This window comes from Mustela putorius, unplaced genomic scaffold (assembly GCF_011764305.1).
Source record: "Mustela putorius furo isolate JIRA1106 unplaced genomic scaffold, ASM1176430v1.1 tig00000129_pilon_pilon_pilon, whole genome shotgun sequence".
NCBI lineage: Eukaryota > Metazoa > Chordata > Mammalia > Carnivora > Mustelidae > Mustela > Mustela putorius.
Genome location: NW_025421290.1, coordinates 17,794,397 through 17,816,024, shown reverse-complemented (window position 1 = coordinate 17,816,024; position 21,628 = coordinate 17,794,397). Strand labels below are relative to the sequence as shown.

At 44.0% G+C, this 21,628-nt stretch overlaps 1 protein-coding gene across 1 annotated transcript in view; it reads right to left on the bottom strand.

The window, feature by feature from the left end:
- Positions 1-21,628, bottom strand: part of MTHFD1 (methylenetetrahydrofolate dehydrogenase, cyclohydrolase and formyltetrahydrofolate synthetase 1) — a 59,413-nt gene that overhangs the window by 7,046 nt on the left and 30,739 nt on the right. Inside the window, exons 9-24 of the mRNA XM_004738914.3 lie at positions 20,348-20,475; positions 19,679-19,776; positions 19,337-19,510; positions 18,600-18,736; positions 16,435-16,481; positions 15,722-15,829; positions 15,511-15,585; positions 13,067-13,169; positions 10,552-10,628; positions 9,543-9,683; positions 8,222-8,290; positions 7,816-7,927; positions 7,575-7,714; positions 4,898-4,939; positions 1,513-1,613; positions 291-468 (exon numbers count right to left, since the gene is read on the bottom strand). Of these exons, the coding sequence (XP_004738971.3) occupies positions 291-468; positions 1,513-1,613; positions 4,898-4,939; positions 7,575-7,714; positions 7,816-7,927; positions 8,222-8,290; positions 9,543-9,683; positions 10,552-10,628; positions 13,067-13,169; positions 15,511-15,585; positions 15,722-15,829; positions 16,435-16,481; positions 18,600-18,736; positions 19,337-19,510; positions 19,679-19,776; positions 20,348-20,475 (1,730 nt within the window). The remainder of the gene's footprint in view (positions 1-290; positions 469-1,512; positions 1,614-4,897; positions 4,940-7,574; positions 7,715-7,815; positions 7,928-8,221; positions 8,291-9,542; positions 9,684-10,551; positions 10,629-13,066; positions 13,170-15,510; positions 15,586-15,721; positions 15,830-16,434; positions 16,482-18,599; positions 18,737-19,336; positions 19,511-19,678; positions 19,777-20,347; positions 20,476-21,628) is intronic.

Genomic DNA, 21,628 nt, shown 5'->3' with positions numbered 1-21,628 from the left:
TTCAAGGCCGTCGTCAATTACGTTCCTGGTCCTCCATTTTACCCTTTCTGCTGCCAGCAAAGGGAAGGTACTGTGAGTCTTTTCAAAAGTTAGGCCGGGAACTACCCTCCCAGTGAGCTCTTGCAGGGACCCACTCTGTAAGTAAGCAGCCTGGGCTGTGCTGGTGTAACTCACCGACGTGGGGATCAAACCCGTGGGGCTGAAGGTGCTAAACACAGGCTCCAAAGAGAGGCAACCACACAGAAACCTCATAGTGCTTTTTTGTTTCTTTCATACAGAATGCAACTCACCTTGAGGTCATAAAGGAGCTGAAAGCTGCTGGGCGCCTGAGATGCTCTCTGGACGGCCTGAGCTAGGGCTAAGGCACCCTTGCCCCCTTCTGCCCAGTGTGTGCATTTCACAGCATCAAAAGCCCCATGTTCTTTGGCAAGGCGGCTGACAAGGTCCAGCTCGGCCTCTGAATCAGTCCTGGAAAGGCAGCGATCTGTGTTAAAGCACTGAGGACGGTGGGAAAAGACAAGCTTGGTCTTGTGTTTGCCATGAAAACTCCAGCGAGTTCCTCAGTGATGAACGGAAACGAATCAAGTAATACTGACTGGGTTCAACTCCTGGCTCCACCAGTGATGACGTGGTGACCCCTGGCTAATTATTTAATCCTCATGTGCTTTGGACTCCACGTGGTAAAATGGGAATAACCACGGCACTTACTTCCCTGGGACATCATGAGGCTTAGATGACAGAAACATGCAGAATACTCGAACACTCCAGGCCCATCACAGCAATCAATAAACACTAGCTATGGGGCGCCTGGGTGGCTCAGTGGGTTAAGCCTCTGCCTTCAGCTCAGGTCATGGTCTCAGGATCCTGGGATCGAGCCCCGCATCGGGCTCTCTGCTCAGCAGGGAGTCTGCTTCCCCCACCTCCTCTGCCTACTTGTGATCTCTGTCAAATAAATAAGATCTTTAAAAAAATAAAAATAAAATAAACACTAGCTTGCCAAAATTGTTCTCTCCCATTCTACTGTGATTTGGCCATTACAGCAAGATTAAAACCAGTACTCCGATACCTAAACAACCTCCCCAAGTTCTCTCTCGCACGAACCCTTCTAGCTCAGCATGTTCAACTCTTTGTCAAGACAATGCCCCACTAGACGTACTGAAATAAGGGAACGCTGTAGGGCTATGACTTCCTGTTAGCATCACAGGCCTCTAGAGAGCAAAAAAGAACCCTTCACTTCACGTCTGTGTCCTTCCGTGGAGAAGGGGACCTGCAGGAGCCGTAGCTGACCCGGGGCCCGCCGTGGGAGAAGTGACGAGTTGGCTGTGGCATCTGTGGAGCCCCTCCCTCCCCCCGCAGGCTCTTGTCAGGAGCTCCCAGATCAGAGGCTTAATAACTAATACCAGTAACTGGAGAACAGAACAGAGCTACCCGTGGGGCTGTACAGTTAGCGCCGGGGGATGGTTTCTGGCTCTTTCTCACAGTCCCCCCTTGACTCCTACTCTTTGTACTTACTTGAATGCGTTCACCGCCACTACCACTGGAACTCCAAACATTCTGGCATTTTCGATTTGTTTCCTTAAGTTACTGAAGCCTTTCTCAACCAGCTCCAGGTTCTGTAAGAACAACGGGGAAGTGTCCATAAGGTCAGTGGCAGGTTCTTCTTAAAACGGAACGTGTGTCCTGTAGCCAGAAGCTGCTTCCCGTGGGAACAAGCCCACGGCAGGTCTGCCCACGCCCTTTCTCACAGGGTGGGGAGGGGGCGCCATGGCGCCCTTGCCCTGTGCCAGCCTGCCGAGCTGGAGTGGAGCTTGTTTCCTGGCTGAACGACAGGCATGAGAGCTGGTATAGTTGCTCTCGCCAAACCACATCTTACCAGCATATTTGCCGTCTGCTGGGAATTAGCTGCTCTTAAGTAAATGATGCTGACAACCTTGTGTTTGTAGATTTTATGTACTCATGGTACAATGGCATAAACTGACTCTACTCGGGGACACAAAGATCCTTCCGTCAGAAGACAGCGCCCAGCACAGTGCCTGGTGTCCATTACACACCCACCAAAGTGCTCTCAGAAAATAGAAAGTGATCAGGGATGCTTTCAAAGGCTCTAAGGAACTTGACCATGAGCCATCAATGGGGACAAAGAAAACAGGATAAATGCCACCTTTAAGAACAGAATACTGTGACATTTAGAGGAAAGTGATTAAGGAAACATACCTTTAAATATGTTAAATGTTAATGGCAGTGTTGCTCTCAGCCTTGGAAAACTGCAAACACAAACCTCCTTCAATGGGGGACGGGCCAGGGAATTATGACATACACAGTCAATAAATACGTACCATGTAGGCGTTACGAGAGTGAAAAGAATCTGTTTTAACATGGAACCTAGCAAAGATATACTAAAGTGTACCAAAGTTGCAAAACGATGGACAGCTTAATTAATTCTATTTTTGGACAAATATAAAAAAAACATGAATATATTCATGAAATATTTTACATGTTGAAAAATATGTACCAAACTGGTTCAGGGGACTCAAATCATGTATTATATCTTTAAATTGTTTAACCTTTTTTTTTTTTTTAAAATACAAAAAGGATGTTACTATTATAAGCTTAAAAATACACTAAATCTTTTAAGATAAAAATATAATAGTCTTCTATAAAAATAAATACACTGGATTATGAGCAAACCCCAGCAGTAAAACACCCCTTGGTCTGTGGATTCAATAAAACAGCAGGAAAAGGGGATAAGATAAAGGCAGAAAACAACTAAGATTATTACCACGACTTCTGCTTTTTCCCCTTTAATAGATGAAAACTAAAATTGGGATTTAATTGATATTCTAAAGAGCCCTGCTAATTCTTTTTTTTTTTTTTAAAGATTTTATTTATTTATTTGACAGAGAGAGATTACAAGTAGGCAGAGAGGCAGGCAAAGAGAGAGGAGGAAGCAGGCTCCCTGCTGAGCAGAGAGCCCGGATGTGGGACTCAATCCCAGGACCCTGAGATCATGACCTGAGCTGAAGGCAGCAGCTTAACCCACTGAGCCACCCAGGCGCCCCAAATTCTTTTTTTTTTTTTTAAAGATTGACTTTATTTACATTTTGTAAAAACTATCCCATTCATATATTAGACTGTATACTTTTAACTCTATATGCTCCTAGAATGGAGATTTTATAGATTTAATGACCACTAATTAGTGTAGAATTCAGATTTAACCCCAGTGCTAAAATAAATGTCTTCCTGGTATCATATATCTTTGTCTCTGAAAACGTATCTTTGCATCTGAAAACATTAACATTTCTTGCTTGACTTGAAGCCTTATTCATCTCTTTGCTCTCTTTGAGGAACTCTCTTGTTCTTTTTTCTCTGTGAGCCCTGTTAATTCTTTACCTCTAGTCACATGAAAACCAATTAATATGTAAGACTGATTGAGAACAGTTTTTAAAAAGGAGAATTTCTTAAATGAAGACGCCAGCTGGGCTGGTTAGGGGCAGTCACTCTAATTAGACACAGGAAAGGCTGTGGGGTGGCAGGAGGGCCAGAACTGTGAATTCCCCTCCTACGCGTGAATCAGACAAATGACCATAAAAGGCAAATCATATCTCAGAAGACAGGCAGACGCAAGGCACCAACAATTCTTTTCTAGCTACTTCTGAAATACCTCATTTAGGGCTTGAACAGTGGCAGTGTACTGCCTGACAATTTAACAGTCTCCCCCAAAAGAAAGAAAAATGGAACGGTGGCAGTGGCTGACCTCTCCATCTCATGTGAGGGTCCGTCTCTCACAAAACTACACCAAACAGCCTCTACCAATGGTTGAGAGGAAATGATCCAAGTAGGAAAAGACTCAAGCTCCCAGTTCTTTGTCCCCCTTGACTGCTATCAACCTCATCAGCTTAGGGACACTTTACCTAACAAAATAACTGGGATCCTGACCCGCACACTGGCCCTTTAACATGGATTTAAATCTACAGATGAAAAGATATTTTAAAAAATAGTTCCGGGGCACCTGGGTGGGTTAAGCCTCTGTCTTCGGCTCAGCTCATGATCTCAGGGTCCTGGGATCGAGCCCTGCATCGGGCTCTCTGCTCAGCAGGGAGCCTGCTTCCCCTCTCTGCCTGCCTCTCTGCCTACTTGTGATCTCTGTCAAATAAATAAGTAAAAATCTTTTTTTTTTTTAAAGATTTTATTTATTTACTTGAGAGAGAGACAGTGAGAGAGAGCATTAACGAGAAGGTCAGAGAGAGAAGCAGACTCCCCATGGAGCTGGGAGCCTGATGCGGGACTCGGTCTCGGGACTCCAGGATCATGACCTGAGCCGAAGGCAGTCGTCCAACCAACTGAGCCACCCAGGCGTCCCAATAAGTAAAAATCTTAAAAAAAAAAAAAGTTCCTATTTGCTTCACACTCAGATGATGTTTGGTAATGAAGCAGCCAATGCAGGGAAGACAGTGGAAGGAAAGGTCATTAGTGTAGGGCAGGGTTTCCTAACCTCAGGACTCCTGACATTTGGGGCAAAATTGTATCTGTTGTGGAGGCCGTCCTGTGGGCTGTAGGGTGTTGAGCAGCGTCCCTGGCCTTTACTCAGCACCAGAAGCACTCCCTACCCGAAGTCAAAACGATCGCACATGTTTCTAGACACTGCCTAATGTCCCGACTGAGAACCAGCCACACTGGTTTAGCCCTAATGGCTTTACTGGCAGCCTCTGTGGGGTGGCTGTTTCCTAAACGCTTCTTCCCAACTTCATCCACGGCAGTTCTTCAGCACACTGCAGGCTTTTGCCTTGCCCTGGCAGCCATACGCCCACCCACTCATTTCTGAACGGACTGGGCTGAGTAGTGCTGATTTGGGATGGGGTGCTCTTTAGGACAAGGGATTAGAAATGACTGAAGTTACCTCTTCTGTGTAAGCCTTGGGGAGAGGCAGTCCGGCAGTAACCTGGAAGGAAAGGAAGCAAAATCAGAGGCATTTTCTACGTACAATCCCATTTTATCTTAAAATGATGCCCTGTCAGGTGTAGAAGGCCAGAAGCTGCACCCTGGGGCAGCCGCAGGGGAGGACGGTTATAGCAGGATAAGGTGGTTTCCAACCCAAAGGATTTAGGGTATCTGAACAAGCCTACTGCACACAATCAAAAATGACTGCTCTGAGCAGAGTGGGATACGTCTGTGGCCTGAACGAAGGAGGTGAGGACAGATCTGTTAAGGTGGTGGGGAAAGGGATGTGTTCTAGGCAGGGGGCGAGAACCGCAGCCAATGAAGCACATAGCAGCGGGGGTGGAAGTCAAGGGGCTTGTGGGAAAAAGGCAGTGGTCAGCCCCGCAAAGGCCACCCGGAAATGGCCACTAGTGGAGTCTGTGACGAGCCCTGCAATGGGTTCCTGAGCTGGTCCGTGGAGCCAGCCCATGCCTTCGTGAAGCTGGACGAAGGAGCACAAGCAATGCAAACACGAGGACACAACACAGGACTTTCCCCTTCCATCAGGGTATATGGACAGAGTCAGAATACTGAAGCAGTGAGTTCACTGTTACGGAGATGCCCAGTGGCCTGGCCCCGCTGCACCTACAGGGACAAACGTTAAGGTGAAGGTGCCAATTCCAGAGACTTCACAGTGCACAGCATCTCAGCTTGGTCTGCTCCCATTCCTTGGAGATAATGGTGCTCCGACTCCAAAAGGGGCCACGACCAGGGCTGGGGGGGTGGGTGGCGGGGTGGGCAGGGACCTGAGCCGCCATGTTCTGGGTTTTACATGCAGCTCCCTGAGGGAGCAAGAGCGGTAGGGCTGGTTTCTGGACAGAACTTTCTGTGGGATGATCTCCTCTCAGTGCTACCCATGTTAAGTGTCTGGCACTCTTTTTTAGACCCTGAGATTAGGAGGAAAGAAGGTGCAATGGTGTTAAGGCATACAAAGCGAAAACATGTAGGTTATACCTGGGAATAAAAGGGGAGTCCATCCTGCACTCCTGGGCTAGGAACACTTTTGGTGCCTTGCGGACAACTGAGACTGGAGAGGTATGCTGGGGTTGTTTATGGCAGTGGTTCTCACAGTGTGGTCTGGGGACCTAATCCTTTTATGGGTCCATGAGGTCCAGACTATTTCCATAATAATTCCAAGATATCAAGTGATTCTTTCCACTCTCATTCTCTTAGGGGAGTGTACAATGGACTTTTGCAAAAAAACATGTGACATGTGATCCCATGGAGAAGATGAAAGTCCAGTGGTCTCCAACTAGGCCAGATCCTGAAGATATCTGAACAATGTACAATGCTTATATTTTGTTTGGGGAAATCTAACAACTTTTCATTAAAAAAAAAAATACATATATATATATATATATATAAAATTTGGGAGGCATCTGGATGGCTCAATCAGTTGAGTGTCTGACTTTGGCTTGGCATCCTGGAAGCAAGCCTTGTGTCTGGCTCCATGCTCAGCAGGAAGCATGCTTGTCTCTCTCCCTCTGCTCTTTCCCAGTTTGTGCTCTCACTCTCTCAAATAATTAAATTCTTAAAAAAAAAAATATATATATATATATATATAAGAAATATATATATATTTTTACTATTTAACTCAGCTTCAATTCCTAATACAGTAAATATCATAGATACAATCCACCGAGACAAAAGTTCTTGCAGGTCCTCAATAATTTTGAAAGTGTAAAGAAGTTCTGAGGCTAAAACTCTTGAGAACTTCTATGTTAGTGTGGTGATCACGGGTTTCCCTAAGAAACACTGATTTTAAGTGAAGGAGGTCTTATTTCTCAAGTTGCAAGACTGGCTTGTGGAATTCAGTAAGGCTAGGAATTTAATACTTCAAGTAATTTCTGAAAAGTACCACAATATCTTCATGTGCAGGTGCTGAAAAAAGGTATTACAATAATAGGATAAAAAGTGCAATTTCTGGGGCGCCTGGGTGGCTCAGTGGGTTAAGCCTCTGCCTTCAGCTCGGGTCATGATCCCAGAGTCCTGGGATCGAGCCCCATGTCCGGCTCTCTGCTCAGCAGGGAGCCTGCTTCCTCCTTTCTCTCTGCCTGGTTCTCTGCCTACTTGTGATCTCTGTCTGTCAAATAAATAAATAAATAATCTTAAAAAAAAAAAAAAAGATAAACTAGTCCTGACCTAGTTTCTCTCCATTACCCGGAGGCCGTCCAGGGCATATCTACCTTTCTCCTTCTCTCTCCCAGGTTGGGCTAGTCTCACCCAGCAAGCGCCTTTGAAGAAAGGGCTGACCTCTGTCTCTGCTAAACGGTTTAGCGGGCTGGCTGTCAGTGTCACTATTTAGAGGGAAAAGGGGACTTCCTTAAAAAGAACAGCCTGAACATAAAGGAGTTTTCTGTGCATCTGGCCAAGCACATGTCCTTGGTTTAGATCTCAGAAAGACTGGCTGTGAAGCCAATTTCCATGATCGATAAGGTGGCCGTACAAGAGCTGTAGAAATATCTCTTGCCTCTGGCACCCTATTAATCATGAGGACAAGAGCAGCTGAATGACAAAAGAGGGACAAGCCATCCCGACTTCCTTTTAGCCTTCAGAACACTGCTGAGAATCAGATTCTTTGAACTCTCAATCCTCACCGTGGGGCCACCTCCATGCATCTTAAGAGCCCTGACTGTGGCCACAAGCACCACCACGTGAGGGCGGAGACCAGAATACCGGCACTTGATGTTAAAGAACTTTTCCATTCCAATGTCTGCTCCAAATCCTGCTTCAGTCACTGTAAGTGAGGAGAAAAGCAACTGTAAAAAGGCCATCCCAACTCCCTTGATGTTAAAATAAAACACCCAGTTTATTCACAGGTTTTGCAAAAATACTCACCCACAAACCCTTCAGGGCCAACAAGCTTGAGGGCAATCCGGTCTGCAATGATGGAGGAATTCCCATGTGCGATGTTGGCAAACGGTCCAGCATGAACAAATACTGGAGTGCCCTGCAGAAACGAGATGGCATGGGCCACGCTGCCGATCCTGCTTCCAAATGCGATCACGTGGTCAAGGGTGTGAAAGTTAGTTGGAATCCAAAAGACCAAGTCTTCCCGGAAGAAAAATACAAAGCCACCTCTTTTGTATTTCAGGAACATCCCAAACACAACAGTGAGAAAGTACGCAAGGAAAGACATGAGCAGGCAGAGAATTCTCTGACCCCCCCAAGAGAAGTTTGCTTTATAACCACAGTGCTGTGACACAGAAGACCGATTCGGGAAGGTGGGAGTTGCTCTGCTCACCTCTAATGTCTGCATGAGATTGGGCTTGATTGCATCCTTCATGAGCACTGTCAACGCACCACTAACCCCCTACAAAACAAGGGCAAGACACGTTTCCCAGCAGCAAAAAACCCCAACCGTACGAACCAAAACTGAGCATTCTTGGATCTTCCCTCTCCAGCCATTTTGCACCAATCAGTACTTTCACCTAACTAGACCATCCATTGACTTATTTTTTTCTGGATATACTATGAGGTTGTCACTTATTTTTAGCAGGAAGAATACAAAGAATGAAAATGACATTCACATGTAATTTGTGGAAAAACATTTAACTCTGGAAACAAGCATCCCAATCAAGCACTGTTGCTGATTGAGGAGGGAATCCATTTTAAACTAGTTTATAGCGCAGAAATGCTAGCTCTTAGAGGAACTGAATTATTTGTAGCTTTGATGTCTGGGCAGAAGTGATTGAAAACCAAATTCAGGGTGTGTTTTCCAAAGCTGAAACTGAAGATGTACCCAGGAGTTCAATACACACTCTCACATATCAGGTCCCTCTTTAAAGCCATCCAACCAGAGTTGAATGAACTGGTGACAAAGTAGGAAGATAAAGCCATGGATCCCACCTATATTCACTTGCGGTGAGTTTCTAAGTTTCTGGTTTGGGTGTAAAAATTCAAAATGATTTCATTTCTTACACATATTGACTGTAAGAAGAGGAAATTAGTATTTTCTCCCTTTTCTGAATTCAGCTGACAGACTGCTAATCACAGGCCAAACATTTTGGTGTCTGTCAACACAAAGCGGCTTTCAAAAAATTAACCTGTAAGATGATCTCATTCTAAACCTCGTATTACCAAATGGACAGTTCAGAAATAACCCTGAAGTGGAGAACTAGCCAGGAGGGCCATCCGAAAACCGGCAAAGTGCAGTTCCCAACATGGTTATTAGCATGGAGATGGCGAGCAATGAGCCTCGAGCAAAGATGCCTCAGCCAGGGAGGCCTGTCCCGGGGAGGCCTGTCCAGGGGAGAGGCCAGCGTGTGACTCCAGTCTCAGGGGCTAAGGACCTCACTGGGACATCTGACATTCTCTACAAACTGAGGTCAAACACCCGCTTTCAGAAATATGCACAGGGTGAAGCTGTTGCTCAAACCATCTGAAACCCGTGGTCTGTTACTGCAGCACCTAATTACTCGCTATGAAGTTCTTTTTGGAAATTTCGTAATTCCCTTGTAAGCAGCAAAATTACAGAGAATTCATCAGTAACTACTGGGATACTCAAGCAATAGACACGGAGGCTTCACCAAGCCTGTGTCCCCACAGAGACCCTGGGTACCCACCAGATCTTCGGTACTGATGGGCTCCCCTTTCTTGCTGGATGCCACCACCATTCTGCTCAGTCTCTCTCTCATGTCTTCTAGAGAACTGGTGAGAGCCAGCACAGCCATGATTTCACTGGCCACAGAGATATCAAACTGGGCCTGTGGGCCGGGAAAAAACACAACAGGGAATACCACATGAAACCAAAAGAGTGGTAAAAGCAACACTTGTTTGCATCTGAGGCTTACATAAATAGCTTCAAAGGACAGGACAGCACAACAGTACCCAAAGAACTTAATGAAAATAACTCTCCAATAGCAAAAATTTGTCATCAGTGATTCCAGGACCTTGAGTTGCCCATTTTTAAAAATAAATATTCCAGGGGCGCCTGGGTGGCTCAGTGGGTTAAGCCGCTGCCTTCGGCTCAGGTCATGATCTCAGGGTCCTGGGATTGAGCCCTGCGTCAGGCTCTCTGCTCCGCGGGGAGCCTGCTTCCCTCTCTCTCTCTCTCTCTGCCTGCCTCTCTGCCTACTTGTGATCTCTGTCTGTCAAATAAATAAATAAAATCTTTAAAAAAAATTAAAATAAAAAAAAAAAATAAAAATAAAAATAAAAATAAATGTTCCAGTAGCGCCAACAATCTTTGCTGAAGGAAGCTAATAATCCTGTGGTGATGGTTTCCCTAACACACAAGGAAACAACACAGAAGCTCTTAGATTGAAGAGACACGTAAATGGCCACAAAAAATAGAGAGGCGGTTTTAATCCATTTATGTGCAAGGATATTCACCGGGGGCTCACCACCTCCAGGAAAAAGTGCTGGGGGAAAAACACACAGGTGACACATGGGATTTATTGCAAAAGCTGTCAGGAGTGCTCAATGCCACACACCTACTCACTTCCATTTTAAAAGGGAAAAGGCAGAGCAGCACCTGGCAGTATCAATCGTACGGGAGAGGATGGAGGAGGACAGAAGCAGCAAGGATCTGCCTCACAGGAATAATTCATTTAGAGAGGAACAAATAGCTACCGTCCGTGTGTGCCCTTTCTCCGTTGGAGCCTGTCCGATGGTGATCTTTCTCAAGAATCTATCGTTGGTATCCAATACTGTAGCAGAAAAAGAAGATACAGAACAGTTTTTAGTAATAGGGCCATAAAGTTAAGACCAGCCAGTCTTAAAACAAGTCCAAGCTAATGACCGCCTAGTAACATTGGATTTCAGAGATGATGGCGAAGCTAGAATATGGGAGCAAGTTAAGAAATGATGCTCACATACTATAAATGAACAGGAGTTATTTTTAAAGAAGGCTATGTTTATTTATTTGTTTTAAAGATCTTATTTTTAAGTCATCTCTACCCACAACATGGGGCTCAAACTCATGACCAACGACCCATGATCAAAAGTCACATGCTCTACTGACCTAAGCCAGACAGACGCTCCCCCAAAAAGGGTATTTTTAAGAAATGGGGAGTGGCTTGGTTTTATTCTGTCTAGAGAATTCAAACCATCCAGGAGAAATCTGGCATCTATTTTGAAGCCCATCCCATATGAAAAGGAAAACAGAGCAGGCCAGTTTTTTAAAAGGCCAAGGCTATTGTTCTGTGGGATGACTCACTGACCCTACATCATCTTGAAACACGAAAGAGCCATAAATGCAGGACATGGCAAATGCTTTCTGAAGCATACTAGGTTATCTGCTCTTCCCTTCAGCATACTTAGAAGAAATAATTTCCATCCCAATGACAGAGTATCCAGCCAATTGTATACTCTTAGAAAACGCACCAAAGATCAACCCACTAACTAATCTTCCTTTCACCTTTCAGGAATAATCACTGTTAACATTTTAGTGCATTCCCAATTTTGTATTTTTTGTAATGACATGCCAAACAATCATAAAACACAAAACGAACAACAAACCAGTTTGCAATTTAATGGGTCAAATGGGAGAGGCATTTTTAAAGTACTTGAAAAACATGGAAAATTGCTTTCCACAGACTGCAATAACTTAAACTCCGAAAGCAGTGTCTCGCACCGTGTCTCACGCAGTGTGCCCACACGCGTGCGCAAGCACTCACACACACACACACACACACACACACACACACACACACATCCCACTTGATAAGCGAAGGATGTAATATGCTGTTGGAGCCTCTTGTTTTCAAAAACTAGGTCAAATTCTTTGTACTTGATTTCTCAAGATAAAGTAGCCAGTCAGTAGATGTGATCCATTTTTTTCCTTTATTTCCTTCTACTTTTCCAGAAAGCATGACTTAGACATAAAGCAAAGGGAAAGTGAAAATATACCATCTGTCTAAAGCTACTGAAGCTGGGGCACCAGGGTGGCTCAGTGGGTTAAGCCTCTGCCTTTGGCTCAGGTCATGATCTCAGGGTCCTAGGATCGAGCCCCGCATCGGGCTCTCTGCTCAGCGGGGGAGCCTGCTTCCTCCTCTCTCTCTGCCTGCCTCTCTGCCTACTTGTGATCTCACTCTCTGTCAAATAAATAAATAAAATCTTAAAAAAAAAAAAAAAAAGCTACTGAAGCAAAGGAAGAAAAAAATATCAGGGTGGTTTTTGATATTAAGGGAGTCATCTCTAAAATGCCATTAGCAGGATGCCTGGGTGGCTCAGTCGGTTAAGCGTCTGCCTTCCGCTCAGGTCATGATCCCAGAATCCTGGGAGGGAGCCCCACATCAGGCTCCTTGCTCAGCAGAGTCTGCTTCTCCCTCTCCCTCTGTCTGTGCTTGCTATCTCACATTTTCTGTCAAATAAATAAATAAATAAAATCTTAAAAAAAAAATTAAAAAATGTCATTAGCTAGCAATAGTTACTGAGCCAATGAAAATCAAAGAAACAGTCAATAAATTTGCCATTAGGTGCATTCTGCATGACTGGACAAAAATTCCTTCTTAGCAGTGACACAGGGCAGAGAGATGCACTGTTGGTACCAAAGAAAATGCTAAGCCACGTGGACGGCATGCAGAGATTCATCACATGGCAGTGAAGCCATGCAACTCACTCACTGAACTGCCAACTGTTTTAACCTTGAAGGCTACCTACTTTGTTACAGGAGTTTAATAAAATGATGTAAAAATGAGTAGGCAAGCTAGAGAGCGACAAGAAAAAGCAAGTCACTTTATGCCAGATAAGAGTTCTGAGAGAAAAGAGCAACATGATTCAAGAAGTGATAAAACATAATTTCTCTACTTCATGACACCGAAACTTTTTGCATAAAATGAAACTTGCAAAATGTTATTTCTGGTGTAGGCATGAACTTCCCTGAAACCACCCTCACTCCAATCAACACTGAAAAGCCAGCAAAATATCCAACGAACCCAATGAAAGGAGGTTTGATTACAGCTAATAAGGAAAAAGACTGATGGGGGTGGCCAAAAAAACAAATGGGTCACCATCTTGGTCATGCCTTAACTGTAACACCAACACCTGAGCTCTTGGACCTCACACTTGAATAACCCACGTGGGCAGCGTGGGGTGTGTAAACAATGGAAGCAAATGGGGTGTCTATACTGCACTGCACGGGTACCTCTTTGCCAAGTTATGGTTTCTGGGTCAATATCCAATCTTGCAAATCTGTTTATCTCGTCATCTGTCAGTGTGGTAGGATCGGTTTTTTCGATGCCTAGTCTCTGAAAAGGCAGGAAAATTACAACATGAAATAAGACAAAACAAATAAAAGCATGATAATTTTTTGGAAACGTTTTTTTTTTTTTTTTGAGGTGGGGAGAGGGGCAGAGGGGGAGGAAGAAAGAGAAACCCAAGCCCACTGACCACAGAGCCTGACAGAGGCCTCGATCTCACAACCCTGAGTTCACAACTGGAGGACTGAGATACTTAACCAAATGAACCACCCAGGCATGTAAATTTTTAAAAAATGTATTCTCTATCTCCAGATGGGGTGCCTTCTAGGAAATACAGACTGTGTTAGAGTCAGAAGGAAAAACTATAATACCTTCGGCTGCAGTTTTATTTCTTCCTCACACGCAGACAAAGGTATTATTAACATGTTTATTCCTCTAACTGAACACCAGGGGCACTTCCCTAAACCAACCGTAAATACGCATAATGACAGACAAGTGGTCACCAAACCCAAACACCCTGGAAGGAAAAAGCAAAGTGCACGGCTTTTTCAATCAGAAGACTGAGAAGCCTAATTCAAACGAAATAGGAGGAAAGGCAAAAATCGATGCAAATCACTTTTCTAAAAAATAAAAATAAATAAATAAATCACTTTTCTAGGCTTTTTTTTTTAATTTATTTTTTTTAAGATTTTATTTATTTATTACGGAGAGGCAGGCAGAGAGAGAGGAAGGGAAGCAGGCTCCCTGCTGAGCAGAGAGCCCGATGTGGGACTCGATCCCAGGACCCTGAGATCATGACCTGAGCCGAAGGCAGTGGCTTAACCCACTGAGCCACCCAGGCGCCCTTTTCTAGGCTTTTTAATATACACTACGTTTTCACTGCCTTCTGACTGTTCCAAAAGGCACAAGATAGGTTTGTCTCTTCTTCCTCCTCACAGAACTTGGAAATTTTATTTACTTACAGTGTATATGCAGGTCACATGCTGAAATGGAAAGTGCCTATAAAATGTATTTGTTTTTTCCCCTAAAGTGTGGTCGATCTGAGTGGGCTCTAGCAAGTCCTGTTCTTCCCACAGTTCCTTTTTATACTGTGAGGACTTTGTTTTAAAATCTCAGATGTGTTTTCAGAGCCCTCACTGGCTCATCAAACTGGTCTCACAGGCCTAGTACAGGACGTTGTTTAGAGAGTCAGCAAAACTCGCAGTCGCTAGGCTGAGAGTCCGCCGTTGACCGCATACCCTGACTGAGCGCACGGGGCCAGACGGGGAGAGCTCAGAGGATACTTGGGGACCCATGAAAGGTTCTAGTTCCGGGCGCCTGGGTGGCTCAGTGGGTTAAGCTGCTGCCTTCAGCTCAGGTCATGATCTCAGGGTCCTGGGATCGAGTCCCGCATTGGGCTCTCTGCTCAGCAGGGAGCCTGCTTCCTCCTCTCTCTCTCTCTCTGCCTGCCTCTCTGCCTACTTGTAATCTCTCTCTGTCAAATAAATAAGTAAAATCTAAAAAAAAAAAAAAAAAGAAAGGTTCTAGTTCCAACCTGGTGTGGGGTACTGTGGTCCCAGGTAGGTCCCTTGATTTCAAATCCTAGAGCTTTTTAAAGGATCAGACAGGTTTAAAAGTAGACAGATTTAGTCCAGTATCTCCCCACATCTGACAGAAAGTTCCATCATCAAAGATGAGATTAGAAGTTGCCTGCTCTGGCACCTGGGTGGCTCAGTGGGTTAAGCGTCTGCCTCTGGTTCAGGTCATGATCTCAGCCAGGGTCCTGGGATGGAGGACCTGCACAGGGCTCCCTGCTCAGCAGGGAGTCTGCTTTTCCATCTGCCCCTTCTCCTGTTCATGTACTTGCTCATGAACTCTATCTCACAAAAATAAATAAAATCTTCTAAATAATAATAATAATAACAACAATAAAATTCATATTTTTGTATGAACACAATTTCACATTTCTTTTGGATAAATACCAAGGCATAGGATTTCTGGGTCATATGGTACAGTGTATGTTTGATGACTACGTATTTGTAACAAATTCAAATAAAATAAGGAAATAACTGCTCTTACTTAAGATCCCACTGCTGGGAAGAGCAGGTACTCAAGCTACAGGGTGCTGGCAACTGTACTCCTATCCACACTATAAAGGACGTATCAGTCTTCATCCTAACGGAGGGCAGGCTGTCAGTGCTCTCCTTATTCCAGGACTAAACACTTATAATTTACAGATGAATGAGAACCTCTACCACCAATCTTTGCTAGATGTATCATGACCAGAAGACTATGATTATGGATATAACTTGATCCAAAATAGATTACCCCAAGAAGATTTTCATTTCCTTATCTTTTATCAATCACCCAATTTTATACAAGATCAAAAACGAAGAAGGGAAAATCTTACCTGTAACCTTCGGATCTGAATATCAGAGAACTTTCTCACTCCATTTACTGAAGGCACCAAACGATTGAAGAGAGCCTTAAAGAAAGGGAGGAAAAGGGCTTCTCAATGAGAGGAAACTCGTTTTTACCTGCAACACCAGCCCCCGAGGGGCCAACATTAATTCGGCTGCTTTCACCCTTTCAACAGTGTCCCTAAGGCCCCAGCAGCCTACCTTGTCTGTCTGCGTCTGTTCATGGAACATCCGGGCATCGATGGCCGCGGCGACAAGGTTATTCGCGGCAGTTATCGCGTGGATGTCACCGGTGAGGTGGAGATTAAACTGTAACAGAGGCCACATCAGGCTTTCAACTTCTCTGCATCTTTCCAGCCATCAACATATTGCAACCCAATCGATCCCCACATTAAAGCCCACAGAAAACCGATGGCAACAGAGCTGGTGAACAAACACCCAACACAAATAGCTCCTGAAGACATAAATTATAGACTCTCTCTCCTCAGGAGAAAGTGATGTTTTCCTTCAGGGACACATCCCATAACCACAAATGACACAGCCCAGCATCAACAGCAACCCTCGCCTACTGAGGATAGGCTCATGTCCTTTCAACTGTGAAGAAATGGGAAGGTTCCCATTTCTGTAGTCACCACCCTGAATTCGCTCTGGGTTGGTTCTTCCCACTCTCACGCTTCATTTTATCTCTCACTGAAAATTATTATTCTCACTGAAAGCCAGACCTTGAAGTCTCTGCCATGTCAAAAAACCAAGCTGTCTCACAAGTCTGCATATTAAGATGTTTTCCCCTTGAGAGTTACTTCTGATGAGAAACCAGTCATCTGTCCACTGAGAGCTCTACAGAAGAAGGTTAATCTCTGGAAGGAAAAGCTATCTTAAAGGGTCCAATTCAAACCAAATTCCAGACACTTTACCTCTTCCATGGGAATGACCTGGGAGTAGCCTCCTCCTGCAGCGCCACCTACAGGACAGGTCAAGGGTGAGGACTTGTGTTAAGTGTGCTTCGGCCACAAATTAAATCAAATCAAAGCAAATTGGTTTCTGTCCCTGCAATGCTTATCATGGTACAGTGTATGTTTGATGACTATGTATTTGTAACAAATTCAAATAAAATAAGGAAGTAACTGCTCTTACTTAAGATCCCACTGCTGGGAAGAGCAGGTACTCAAACTACAGGGTACTGGCAACTGTATTCCTATCCACGTTATAAAGGACGCATCAGTCTTCATCCTAAAGGAGGAAAGCAGTCCAACCACTTGGACTGCTTTGAGTCAGGGTCTTTTAGTTTTCTTTGACCAGGTTAAAACACTTGATCCTGTTCACACAGGATAATTTCTGTTGAAATTTGGGTCTAAATGACAAAACCATGAACACATACATACCTACTCATTATCTTTAGAAACAGGTTCCCCACGATTCATAACATTTGTTGAACGACCCAGCCTACAGTTACATAAAGGCAACCCTGTTCAATTTCCTACTCTCATAAATGCTACTCTGGCATTTAAAAAAAAAAAAAAAGAATGTTTAAAATATACACACCAAACACAAACACAGAGACTGCAATTCTTCCTAAACAGGAGACATATGTTAGAAAGCAGCTTAACTGCTACCTTTTGCTGGACTGTTTGTATTATTAACAGAAGACCAGACAAAAACGTTCTGGTTGGGGCACCTGTGTGGCTCAATGGGTTAAATAAAGCCTTTGCCTTCAGCTCAGGTCATGATCTCAGGGTCCTGGGATTGAGCCCCGCATCAAGATCTCTGCTCAGGGGGGGGCCTGCTTTCCTTCCTCTCTCTCTGCCTGCTTCTCTGCCTACTTGTGATCTCTGTCTGTCAAATAAATAAATAAAATCTTAAAAAAAAAAATGTTCTGGTTATGAGGCTATCAGTGTGATAAAATGTCATTGTGAGGTTTTTTGTGAGGCAGAGACCCTGCAGTAAAAATGGGACAATTCATGATGACAGGAAAAGCAGAATGCTGGCTTCCATAAGCAGAACGAGTGAAAGGTTCATTCTGAAGTTGAAAGAGGGTTGTTAAGCTCAAAAGCAGAGCTAAGTCAGTATGTGTATAAAATATATTAATATAGGCAGAAGAAGGGCAAAGGTGTATGCTGTGTAGTAATCACTAGAACAAACAGAACATGTGATACTCTCACCAAACGAGAAAGTTAACTCCAAAAACTGATAATTGATAAAAATAATCTTAATTAAAAGGGCATATTGGCAGTACCTCAGCTATCAAAAACTAAAAGTGAAGAATGTTTAGTGATGTCATGGCCTTCTGTAATCAGGCCTGGGGGGCTCAGTCACTTAAGCATCTATCTTTGACTTAGGTCATGAGCTCAGGGTCCTGGGATCGAGCCCCACCGCAGGCTGCTGGCTTAGCGGGGAGGCCACTTCTCCTTTTCCCTCTGCCCCTCCCCCTGCTTGTGCTCTGTCTCTGTCTCTCAGATAAATAAATAAATAAATCTTTTAAAAAAAAAGGAAGGAGAAGAAACACTGTGCTGGCCGTACTGGGAAAGCTCTTGAAATAGACAGGACACTCACTCTGGTTCTTAATCAGAGTGCCTTTGACTAAGTTACCTTGAAAGTCCCAGTTGCTGCTACTGAGAAAATAGTGATACCAGTAATAATTGCATATTACAAGATAATATAAAATCCACAAACTGCTTAGCACAAAACATGGCACAAAGCCTATACTCAATAAGGGTAGGTTTTTCTTATTCCCAAAAGGGAAAAACATCTGTAGCATTTATCTTTGTCTCTAGAAAGTCAGCATGATGAGCAGTATAATGAGCTATGATTACCTTTATTGTTACTGTGACAGTTGACTATTAGTCATATAAAATCACCCCTAGCTACATCATAACCCCCACCAGGGAACCCCTGTGCAGAGTCAAACACTGACAGCAAGAGCTGGCATGATTGTGACCGGAGGAGGGGGTTGTGTGTGTCAGGACATTCCTGATGTCTAAATGAGTGAAGGCTCTACAGGCACTCATGGGTCAAGTGGGCCAGGGAGGATGGAAGGAGAAGCAGTGCCCTCTGGCCACCCAAAGTCTAGTCCTAGTAATACCTTTTATTCCAAAGGTAGGGCCCTGAGAAGGCTGTCGCACACATGCAAAGACGTTCTGAAACAGATGGGCGCCAAGGGCTTGCACCAGCCCAATGGTGGTCGTGCTCTTCCCTTCTCCCAGGGGCGTTGGGGTGATCCTTCAAGATGAAAGCAAAAGAGGAAAATTAAATTAATATGAATTAAATTTATGCGAATCACTAAGTCAAACCTAACAAATCCTAGAGAATGACTCTTAATCTGAATGGTAACAAAGATGAAAGACCCGAAAAGAATCTTTCCCAAGAGTCTTAGTTGAAGTTTCCGGAACATGGTAATTTTTAAAATGATTGATGTACTTGAGCTCTTCTCACTGTGAGCAGGAAATACATTTTATCTTGTAGAGAAGCACTGATTTAACTTTAATATCTCAATTTAATCTCAAAAACTAGTTTTTGTATGTACCTCAGCCAAACAATAAAAATAAATGCCCAATACATCTAATGAATTAATGAATTTGGGGTTTAAAAAAAAAGTCAGCTTTTAAAACTCAACTCTTTCATCCACTACATGGATAACCCTGACAAATGTTCTCCTCTCCAAAGGGCTATCATCACCTACTCTGAATTACCTCACGGGGATGCTATAAGAATCGAATGAGACTCAACACAAGCTTGACACACATATGGTGAGAACAAATGTCACCTTCGGTAATGACAATCAGGATGACGGCTCGATGAACCAAGGAAGAATGTCCCTACCCAGTCACCACCACGTATTTCCCGTCAGGCTGGTGCTTCAGGCGCTCCAGTGCGGACAGCAGAACCTTGGCCTTTGTTTCACCGTACAATTCGACCTCCTCAGAAAGCAGACCAATTTCCCGAGCAAGGCTGCCAATGGGCTTCGGCTTGCAAGATCGTGATATGTCAATGTCACTTAAAAGAAATACAGGAAAAAAAAATACAGAAAACATGTATCAATCTTTAACTCACTGAATTTAATCAACCGCCTCCTCCGAATGCCCCTCCCCGACCCCTGACGCCGCTTATTAGCTAAACACAGATAATCCACAAAGTTTTAAACCAGCAAAATTTTATTTTTACCTTGGAACAGGAACCTTGAGGTTAAGGTGGTTATACTGAATTCTCCACTTTCCTGGCTTAAATTTCTCCAAGAAACGCGCTGCGCTCTCTACCGTGCTCTAAACGAAATGTCAGAAACGGAACTTAAAAGAAGTGATTCTTTTAACCTCCACCTCAATCCCAAGTCCCAGGTCATTCCAGTTTAACCACAAAATGAATGGCTTTATGATCCACCTATAAACACGCTTCAACCCTAAGCAAGAACCTACAAGCAGGTATGGTGCCCTGGGCTGCCGTACACGCCCCCACAGCTGATGTGCGTATTAAGGGCAAGCAAGACAAACTTTTTCTGAGGTTCTTCTACTCCCAAGTAAATTCGTATTGTGCCATCCTTACCTTCCTCTATTAATATGACTGCTTCCCTATTTCTGTTCTAACAGTCCCTTTTCTCCCCCCTTCGATAGATTTGCATCCTTACTTCTGATTAAGTTTCTACCTGGGGAAAAAACCAGTACCTTGAATTCCGTCAGCTTTCTGCAACTATTACAGAAACTTTTTTTATGGGGGTCTGACTGACCTATAACGTTAGTTTCAGGTATACAACACGACCATTCACTATCTGTATATACTGCGAAATGATACCACGGCGAGTCCAGTTACCTCAGTAGAGAAACTTTAATTCACACGCACCTGCATTAGCATTGCCACGGTCATGGGCCCCACGCCTCCAGGAACCGGAGTGATGAAGCCTGCCCTCTCTCTGGCCTCACTGTAGGCCACATCACCCACCACTTTTTTCCCATTTGGTTTTGTATCATCTGGTCAAGGGGGGAAAAAAATCAAAGCAAGGTTCAGAATTGTAATTCGGGTGTTTATTTCCAAGTTAAGTGATCAATGATCATAGCTTGTGCCAAAAACTGAGTAGAGTTCAGGGTGTGTAGTCCCATCAGGGCTCGAGCACCTATTAGACTTCAAAGCGATAAGATGACAGGTGTTCGCTATTTTTGAGGTAGAAACTCATTTTACCTGCAAAAATTCACAAGGTGCTTAAGTGGTTTTTCAGGACCAGGAGAATCCTTTCGCAGTCAGGTGGCAAATAAAATACCAAGTGTTTTTTATTCTTAAAAACCAACTACCCAGTATATAATGAGCGCCTTTTAAAATGTTAATTTGCCGAGGCCTACAAAGGAATTTTTTGGGTGCACAAAGCTCCAACTATGCCACAGCTGCCAGATACCGTTTCTACAGCAACTGTCAGCATTTTGTAAGCTCCATGCGTGAGCTGGAGGAACAATTCAACATCCAATTCCAAAGACAAGCAGCTACTTAAATGTATGCAAAAGGCAAAGAATATAATTACACTTCCCTTAAAAGGATACAAGAACAACTACAAATCTTACCAGCAAAGAATAGCTATTCAAGAGAACAAAACCCAGTGATGCATCACTGCTCACTCAAAGTACATCCTACACTTGGCTTCAGGGCACTTCCGGGAGGGGCTAGGGGACAGGACCAGCTTTGCAGGCTCCCCAGGCAGGATCTCAGAGGATCTTAGCCATTTCACCACTTGTCTTTGAGCGGATCCCCACAAGTGAGAGAGCCAATGTTAGAGTAGGGCCAAAGAGTAAGACTCAAGAGAACGAAGTTCTAGAATCAGCTCTTCTAACTAATGCTAGTCCTCAGCCCCTGGGAGCTCCTTACTGATCGCAAGCCCAAAGACGACAAGAAGGACTCACACTACCTATTCCCCAAGCTTGCAAAGAATCAAGTGAAAGATCGTGTGGATGTGTGAAACTGGAAAAGCATTCTCTAAACATAAAGGTTTCTCTTCTCATCCTAGAGACAGAAGATATTTTCTAAATGTACTTTAAGGAGCTGACGAATAAAGCTCCTTGGGGTAGTGTCAGGTTTCTAGAAGCAGAACACTTCCTCTCAGAACCCCAGAGTTGTTTCGAAACACCGAGGAGCTAT